The sequence below is a fragment of the Ciconia boyciana genome, chromosome 35 (genome assembly GCF_034638445.1).
Source record: "Ciconia boyciana chromosome 35, ASM3463844v1, whole genome shotgun sequence".
Taxonomy (NCBI): domain Eukaryota; kingdom Metazoa; phylum Chordata; class Aves; order Ciconiiformes; family Ciconiidae; genus Ciconia; species Ciconia boyciana.
The window spans coordinates 318,118-327,313 of NC_132968.1; the positions used below are offsets into that span (position 1 = coordinate 318,118).

Genomic DNA, 9,196 nt, shown 5'->3' on the forward strand with positions numbered 1-9,196 from the left:
AGCAGGTGTAGAGCAGGGGCTGATTGAACCCACTGCTCTCTCCATTTCCTCACAAGTCTCCCTGGAACAATGTACTCATGTCTGCACTTCCAGCCAACGTATCACTTTGTGATGAGCTGTCACACAGAGATGTTTAGCCACTCTTCCCACATCTCGAGACCCATTTTGACCACAGCACGCTGTTTGTAAAGGGCTCTCATCGGGGGACGTGAAGAACATGGAGAGCGTGAGTAATTGTCCATACTACATACATCCACCTGTATCAGAAGAGTGAAACCGTATACATCACTGGAGAGTGATGGTTTATTCACAAGCAGAGTCCTTTTATAACTGTAAGGTTGCAGCTGTTCCTGGTGGGGTCTCTGCAGGTCCATCTATGAGTGCACCTGGAGTCCTGCTCCAGATGTGCCCCAGCTGTGGGTGGCTTCCCTTCCGCATGAGGCCAGAACTAGGGGAATGAGGGACCCATGAGCAGCCATCACTCAGTAGATCCCACCATCCTTTGGGCACATTAAACTGAAGGGGATTTAGCAGACGGGTGGGACAAGACAGTCTCCAGAGATCCCTCCCAAACCCTACTGGTGTGATTGTGTGATTCTGTGAGTGATCTGTTTGAGCCAGTGCACCTGAAGGGATTTTCTAACCTGGATGATATTCACACTCACTTTTGGCTCTAGTTAAGATCTGACCCACACTTTGACTCCACATGAACTGTTCTTTCTGTCAAAAACAAGAGCATTTTTCCTTTCACACCTGGATTCTGATAGTGACTCCCAGACACCTTGGCCACCTTTTTCCTCTACAACATGACTTGCTTCCAGAGACTGCTCCCTGACTGAAGGGAGCTGAGGCTCCTCACTGGTGCCTACCCAATGCTGGTGGCAGCTGAAGAAGTGTATCCTGATCAACCTACGCAGGTACAGTCTGGAGAGCCAGGCCCGGCAAGGAGTTAGAGCCCTTTTTGCCAAGTTGCTCCATGCTGTTCCTCCACGAGTTCCTCAGCTCGTGCAGCGTTGAGGCCTATGGTCAGCAGGACCTCGTGAGTCTTGTGCTGCCAGTGGGAAGGAGGAAGCTAGTAAGCCTTCTCCAGCCCATCAGTCTCTCTAGGAGAAGACCCAGCTCTGCCTTAGGCACTCATTCTATCCAGCACCTGGACCCACATCCTCATGGGCTCCCCCATTGCATGCACCCAGGCATTGGAGTCCAGGATGTCTGCAGCCCTGCTCCAGTTGCTGGAACACAGACCTCCTATCCTACTCACTGGTGATTCCAGCTTGAAGTTCACTACCAATCACACATGCCCACTAAGAACAGAAAGTGCACCTACACAGAAGGTAGTTGGAAATAGGCTCTGATGAGAGCACAAGGCAGTGAGCAAGTGCAGGGCTCCATCAGAGAAGCGTACGGACTAGCAACCTGGTTACACTCAGACAGCCCCTTTCTTCCCTTCCCTCTGTTTTTCCATTTTGTTGCCCAACAACTTTGTTAAGGATTCTCTTTTCCTTAGACTTTTCCAAAGGATTTTTACATGACTACAACCATCAGGAACTTATCTGAGTGTCTTAATTTCAGTATTACAAGTAATAGAGAGATGAGGTTGCTGTGGGCATCAAAGTCAAGAGAAGGTTTAAAGGGAAATTGGAAGGAGACCATTGCAGTAGCTCTGTGAGTCTGTAGAACAGATGCTTAAAAATTAGTCATAGAATCATAGAATATTTTGGTGGGAAAAGACCTTGAAGATCATTGAGTCCAACTGTTAACTTAACACTACCAAATCACAACTAAACCATGTCCCTAAGCACCACATCTACACGGCTTTTCAATACCTCCAGGGTGGTGACTCAACCACTTTCCTGGGCAGCCTGTTCCAATGCTTGAAAACCCTTTCAGTGAAGAAATTGTTCCTAATATCCAAACTAAACCTCTCTTGGCGCAACTTGAGGCCATTTCCTCTCATCCTATCACTTGTTACCTGGGAGAAGAGACCGACCCCACCTCGCTACAACCTCCTCTCAGGTAGTTGTAGAGAGCGAGAAGGTTTCCCCTCAGCCTCCTTTTCTCCAGGCTAAACATCCCCAGTTCCCTCAGCCGCTCCTCATCAGACTTCTGCTCTTGACCGTTCACCAGCTTCGTTGCCCTTCTCTGGACACGCTCCAGCACCTCAATGTCTTTCTTGTAGTGAGGGGCCCAAAAGTGAAAACAGTATTCAAGGTGCGGCCTCACCAGTGCCGAGTACAGGGAGAAAATCAATTCCCTAGTGCTGCTGATGTCACTATTTCTAATAAAAGCAGGATGCTCTTGGCCTTCTTGGCCACCTGGGCACACTGCTGGCTCATATTCAGCCAGCTGTCGACCAACACCTCCAGGTCCTTTTCTGCTGGGCAGCTTTCCAACCACTCTTCCCCATGCCTTGAGTGTTGCAGGGGGTGGCGTGAGCCAAGTGCAGGACCCAGCATAAGCCTTGTTGAAACTCATACAGCTGGCCTTGGCCCATCAATCCAGCCTGTCCAGATCCCTCTGTAGAATCTTCCTACCCTCAAGCAGATCAACACTCCTGCCTAACTTGGTTTCGTCTGCAAACTTACTGAGGGTGCACTCAATCGGAGGGTGCACTCAATCCCCCTCATCCAGATCATTGATAAAGATATTAAACAGAACTGGACCCAGTACTGAGCCCTGGGGGACACCACTGGTGACCGGCCACCAACTGGATTGAACTCCATTTACCACCACTCTTTGGGCCTGGCCATCCAGCCAGTTTTCTATGCAGCGAAGCATACGCCCATCCAAGCCATGAACAGCCAGTTTCTCCAGGACAGTGCTGTGGGAAATGGTGTCCAAGGCATCACTAAAGTCTAGATAGACAACATGCACAGTCTTTCGCTCATCCCTCATCCATCTTGTTATAGAAGGAGATCAGGTTAGTCAAGCAGGACCTGCCTTTCATAAACCCATGCTGACTGGGCCTGATCACCTGGTTGTCCTGTATGTGCCACATGATGGCACTCAAGATGATCTGCTCCATAACCTTCCCCAGCACTGAGGTCAGACTGACAGGCCTGTGGTTCCCCAGATCCCCATTCTCACCTCTTTCTTTAAATTGGCATCACATTTGGTAACCACCAGTCAACTGGGACCTGCATGGTTTAGCCAGGATTGCTGATAAAAGATTGAAAGTAGCTTGGTGAGCACTTCCAACAACTCCCTCAGTACCCTTGGGTGGATCCCATCTGGCCCCATAGACCTGTGTGTGCCTAAGTGGTGTAGCAGGACACTAAACATTTCCCCTTGGATTGTGGGGCTTCATTCTGCTCCCTGTCCCTGTCTTCCAGCTCAGGGGGCTGGGTACCTGGAGAACAACTGGTGTGTTTTGGTGCACATGACTGTGTGGAATGGCTGAGGGACATGGGCTTCCTTGGCCCAGCATAGTGGAGACTCTGGACAATATGGGAGTAGCCTGAGAGTGCCAGAAGGTTGCTTTCAGAGATGGCAGAGCTCTTCTTTGTAGTGGGAAACAGCATGAGAAAGAAATAATGCCACAAAGTGCAGCTTGGGACATCCAGAGTGGACATGAGGAGAAAGAAATGTCACTCCAAGGGCAGTGCTGTTGTGCAACAGGTCACCCTGGGTCAGCCCCAGGCTTTGTGTTTTAAGGAAGAGCCAGGGAGGCTGGAGAGATTCCAGTAAAGGCAGGAAGATGCTGAGGTGAGAGCAAGGTGCAGTAGCAGGGTGGGTGCCTACAGCCCTGCAGGGAAAGAGGCAGAGGGGATGCAACACCATAGGACAGCCTGTGGGGGAGATGAGAGCGGGATGTAGAAAGGCTGGAAAGCCCCCAACAGAGAGGAGCTCTTTCTGCCGTTGGCAACGTGGCTGTTGTCTCTGCCACTGATGCCTCTGAGGAGACACCTTATCCTTTTAGCATTAGGGCCTCATTGCCTCCTTGTCCACATCCAGGAGCCTGGGAGGTGTCGCAGCAGAGTCCTGCCCTTGGCATCACACATCCCCACATCACACGGCCCCAGCAAGAGCCCTGAGCACCGTGTGAGGGACAAGATCTCCCTTCCCAGGGGCTGGGGTCAGTTGGTTAATGGGGTCAGGGCTTCGGCCCTTTGGCTTAATGGGACACATTAAGGTTTACTCGGCATCACAGCCACCTTTACATTTCCTTTGCCTGTCATCTCTGCCTCCAGTTTTCTGCTCTAGCCAGTCCCCAGGGAGGCTTTTGTCAGTAATGTCCCTCAGTGGGACCTATTAAGGCTCAAAGAAACTTTGCAGTTTGCATTCGACTTCTTCAGAGGGTTTCCTCATCTTCTTCTCAGTGTCTGAGCTTCATGGACTTGGCCCCAAAGCCACCAGAGAGGTCATTACAACACGTTGGGCTGGTCCTCTGCTGTTGAGCTGTTCCAGGCTCCTGGGATGCAGGGAGTGCATGGCAAGCAGGAAGAGATAAGGAGAGACAGCTGTGCCCAGGAGCAGCTCCTCTGCAAAGCACCGCAGGGCTGAGGGGCACTGCCTGCAAGCACTGAGTGGAGACAAGCAGGGCAGAGAGAGGTTAAAGGCGGTCTGGGCTGGGTGGATGGCTGAGAGCTCACTGGAGGAGCAATCTTCACAGCCTCTCCACTGTAAGTCTCTCACTGCACGGCAATGGACATGATCTTCCTGGAAGGGGTGTGATAAATCTGTCACAGCCTACAGAGATCTCTCTCCAACGTAGAGGGGTAGGACCTGCTCCCGAGCAGGGCTTCCCTGCTGCACTGTCAGAGGGACAGGTAATGACAGTTGCCTTCTCCCGGGGATGGCTGCAGGGGTGTGAAGCCGGGTGTGCAGGCAGGGCTGCCCAGGGCTGGACCTTCAGAGCAGGGTCCCTGCGCCCAGGGGGCTGTGTGCCAGGGCAGGGACTCTGACACTTGCCAGGACCAGCACTCAGCCTGCCCGGGTGGCTCCGCACAGCGCTGCAGGGAGAAGGTGTGGGTGGAAGGAGCGGCCCCCGTCAGGGCACAGTCCCTCTGCTGTGGAGAGGCTGCTGCGTGGGTCAGGGCTGCTCACAGCTCCACATCACTTCAGGACATTGCCAGAGGCAGATTTTCAGAAGCACCTCAAGGCAGGTGCTATGTGGAAGGAAAGGTGCTTTCTGAAGCCTGTGCTTTCCAGTTCCGGCTGAGTTTGTTGGGGAATATAGCAATGGAGCTGTGAGGTGTGCACAGAGACTGAGACCTCTACAGCATTAGACTGAGAGGTCAGTAGGTCTGTGAGGAAGCTGATTCAGTCCCCTCACCAGTTCCTTTGCCTAATGAAAGCCCCATCACTTGTGTGGAATCCTCGTGGTTTATCTGACCTGCTTCTTCTCTGAGATGCTCCTGGGCAGTGTCCTGCTGCCAGGAGGGCTCTGCAAGGCCGACCTGAGCACAGAGCAGGAGGGATTTGGTCTGTGGGCACTGATAGGTAGCAGACATGGGGACAGAGAAGCAGCTCCTGGCAGGGACAGATCCAGGCAGCAGAGACACAGAGCGGTAGTGAGAGCAAAGTGCTGACAGCAAAGGCTGGGAGGGGGGAGCTGGGCATCTCCCTGTCAGCCCTTCACTGAACATGTTTTTCCCCTACCAAATTTGTCAGTCTCCTCTCCCACCCAGCAGAGCCTCTGCCCTCAAGGTGCTGGGGTCCAGGGCAGGAGCTGCCTCCTCTGCAGCCTGAGCTCCAGCAGAGGAGACTCTCCTGAGTGCCCATCTCTCCCTCCCTGGCCTTGCCTCACTTGGCAGAAGCCCTGGGGTATTTCTCCTGCTTTCTCCACCTGCCCCTGCTGCTGCTGTTTTCAGGCTCTCTAGGGATGGGCTTTGCAGCAGCAGCTCAGCAACTGACCCTGCAGGTCTTGCCATGCAGCTGTGTCCATGGGAGCAAGGTGCCCAAGGCCTCTTCTAGCCTGGGGGGTCTGGGCAATGCAGTCCATAGGGTGGGGATAAAGCTGGCTCTCTGTTCAGGACACCCCATCTTCAGGGCATCCAGAAGCTCACAGCTCTTCCTGGGGAGGGGACTGTGGAGATCGTCTGCATTTTGCAACTGGCTTATCCAGTTTCCTTTCCAGTATCCAGTTTCCCGTCAGGGCAAGAGCTGAGTGTGACCATCCTGTGGCTCAGAGAGGTTTGAGCCAAGGGCAGCTGAGAGCAAGACTGAGGGACAGACCATCTCTCCTCCGTGTGCACTAAGGGTCCAGCCCTTTGCCTGCCAGGAGCTCTCAGGGTAGCGCTTGTAGTGTAGCAGAAAGGCCAAGGATGTCTGCCTTCCACAAACCCCCTCAGGTGGGACAAGGAACAGGAGCAAAGAAACCAAACCAAACCCCACAGCTCTCCTCTGCAGTCGGGTGAGTTGGGAGGGACAATTGTGAAATGGCATTGATTTCTTGAGTGGATTTAAACAGAGATCACTCCTGGTTTCTCTCTGCCTGTTGGTGCAGAGCAGGACTGACTCCTCCGGTGCCCACAGCAGAATCCCCTGCTCCCCATTGGGCCCTCAGCTAGCAGAAAAGAGAGTTCTGGCCAGGCAGCTGCATGGAAGGTCTTTCTGGAAGGAGAGAGACAGGCTGGCAGGGGGAGTTTCTGTGAGAAAAGGAGCAGGGATTTGCTGAGAGTTGTGTGTCCTAACTGTTCACTTCCTTTTCCTCCTTGGACAGGCCCCATAGCCAGAGGAAGCAAATGTCCAACAGCAGCTCCATAACCAAGTTTCTCCTCCTGGCATTCGCAGACACACGGGGAGCTGCAGCTCTTGCACTTCTGGCTCTTCCTGGGCATCTACCTGGCTGCCCTCCTGGGCAACGGTCTCATCATCACCACCGTAGCCTGTGACCACCACCTCCACACCCCCATGTACTTCTTCCTTCTCAACCTCTCTGTCCTCGACCTGGGTTCCATCTCCACCACTGTCCCCAAAGCCCTGGCCAATTCCTGTGGGACACCAGGAGCCATCTCCTACGAAGGCTGTGTAGCCCAGGTCTTTTCTTTTTATTTTTTATATCAGCTGAGTATTTTCTTCTCACTGTCATGGCCTACGACCGCTACATTGCCATCTGCAAACCCTTGCACTATGAGACCCTCGTGGGCAGCAGAGCTTGTGTCCACATGGCAGCAGCTGCCTGGGGCAGTGGGTTTCTCTACGCTGTGCTCCACACTGCCAATACATTTTCACTACCACTCTGCAAAGGGCAATGCCGTGGACCGGTTCTTCTGTGAAATCCCCAGATCCTCAAGCTCTCACTGCTCAGACACCTACCTCAGGGAAGCTGGGCTTATTGTGGTTAGTGGTTGTTTTGCATTTGGGTGTTTTGTGTTCATTGTCATGTCCTATGTGCAGATCTTGAGTGGCTGTGCTCAAGATCCCCTTCTGAGCAGGGACGGCACAAAGCCTTTTCTACGTGCCTCCCTCACCTGGCCATAGTCTCTTCTGTTTATCAGCACTGCCATGGTTGCCTACCTGAAGCCCCCACTCCATCTCCTCCCCATCCCTGGACCTGGTGGTGTCAGTTCTGTACTCGGTGGTGCTCTGCAGCAGTCAACCCCCCTCATCTACAGCGTGAGGAACAAGGAGCTCAAGGGATGCCCTATGGAAACTGACCCAATGGACATGGCGTCACTGACAACAGCCTGCCTCCCAGCACGTCACATTTCCCGGAGCTTCTCTAAGGCCAGCAGTCTGCTTTTTTCCCTGTAATCTACTTCTGTATAATTTTCTAGGTTGATACTTCTCTTGAGTCTTTATCCTGTTTGGTCTGGACCCTAGCACCATACTGTCTCAGATGTGACCTGTCTAAGAGCAGCTCTTCAATAAAAGGGATCTCCTGGCTGCAGTGCCTGAAAGTTGGCCTCTTCCTCCCAAGTGGCTGCCACTAAAATGTCCAAGGAAGTGGTCTCTCAAAAAGTCTTTTTCTCCTTATGTTCTCACTGTGTTTGGGGTTAAGCTCATAGTACCATTTCATTCCACTGGACCAGAAGTTCTGGTTTTAAAGGCTTTCTTGTGGGCGTAAGACGGTGCATGAGCTCCCCATTCCCTCCTCAGGCTTGTGCACATATGTCAGGACTCATGGCGTATAGCCATCTTCATGGAAATGAATTTGGAGCGGTCAGGGAGAAAACAGGTCAAGACATGCGTGGGGTGGGAGTGAATGGAGGCACACCAAGTGAAACACCCTCAAACACCCCAAAAGCAAAGCACAAAATCAAGGTATGCACAAAGAAGGACTCTGCAGTGCCATGGGGAGTCAGTGTGGACCCAGTGGGCATGGCAAAGGGAGACTGGAGAGATGCGGCAGGTGCCTGAGGAGTCCCAGGGCCAGGACTCTTGTGCTGTCCTAGGGAGAGGGGCTGGTGGGGCAAGAGGAGGGTGCAAATGCAGTTGGGGGTAGGGACAACCTACAATATGAATGCAGCAGAGCTAGAGATTGACTGGCCTCTGTTTCCGCTTGCCCTTTTGGCCAGCAGCAGCTCTGGGGCTGGTGGGGAGAGCTGACCTCGCGTGTGACCTCCAGGAGCTGCTGTACCCTTCAGAGCAACCGGGAGCTGTGGCTGAGTGCCCAGAGTGCTGCAGCCCCCTGTGGTGGGCACTGCCATGGGGCCAGGGGAGGTCCAATGGAGAGCTGGAGCTGGGGCTGGGCTGGAAAAGTCCTGGAAGAGGAAACACCAGCGTAGAGCTAAGCTGTGTGAGTGTGCAGGAGAAGGAGCACACAGCAGGGTGCTCACAAGGCAGAGCCAGGTGACAAAATGAAGGAAGCAAGGCACCAAAGGTGCAGAAGAGAGGGGCTCGGTCTGTGCCATGCTCCCTGCACACCCCAGGGAAGCTGCCCTAGGAAAATTGTCCCAGACCAGTCCCACACACCAGCCGTTTCCATCTCTGGCCATACACCCCAGCCCTGAGAAGGGACCTTTGCTGCACGATCACCTCCATCCTCCTCCGAGGCTCAGTGATACCCAATTCCGCAGCCGTGATTAATAAAGAGGAAACCAGTTTCCTACTGACACTCTTTACACACCAAGTCCCAGAGCTCTTGCCACAGCTGCTTCCTCTCAGCCAAGCCCATTCTCAGACAGCTCCAGCTAGAGCAGGTGCTCATGGCCTTGTCTTGACAAATACAAGGAAACTATCCAGTGATTCAGAGTCCCACCAGCTGGCCTGGGTCCTCTGCCCCAGTGTTTGACTCTGAGGGATGTCTCAA

General features: G+C 53.2%; 1 protein-coding gene across 1 annotated transcript in view; it reads left to right on the forward strand.

Annotated features, from left to right (window-relative positions):
- The first annotated feature begins 6,855 nt into the window (after positions 1 to 6,855).
- The window catches only part of LOC140645579 (antigen WC1.1-like), an 8,481-nt gene continuing 6,140 nt past the window's right edge, over positions 6,856 to 9,196 (forward strand). The window contains 1 exon segment of the mRNA XM_072849043.1: positions 6,856 to 6,937. Coding sequence (XP_072705144.1) covers positions 6,856 to 6,937 — 82 coding nt within the window.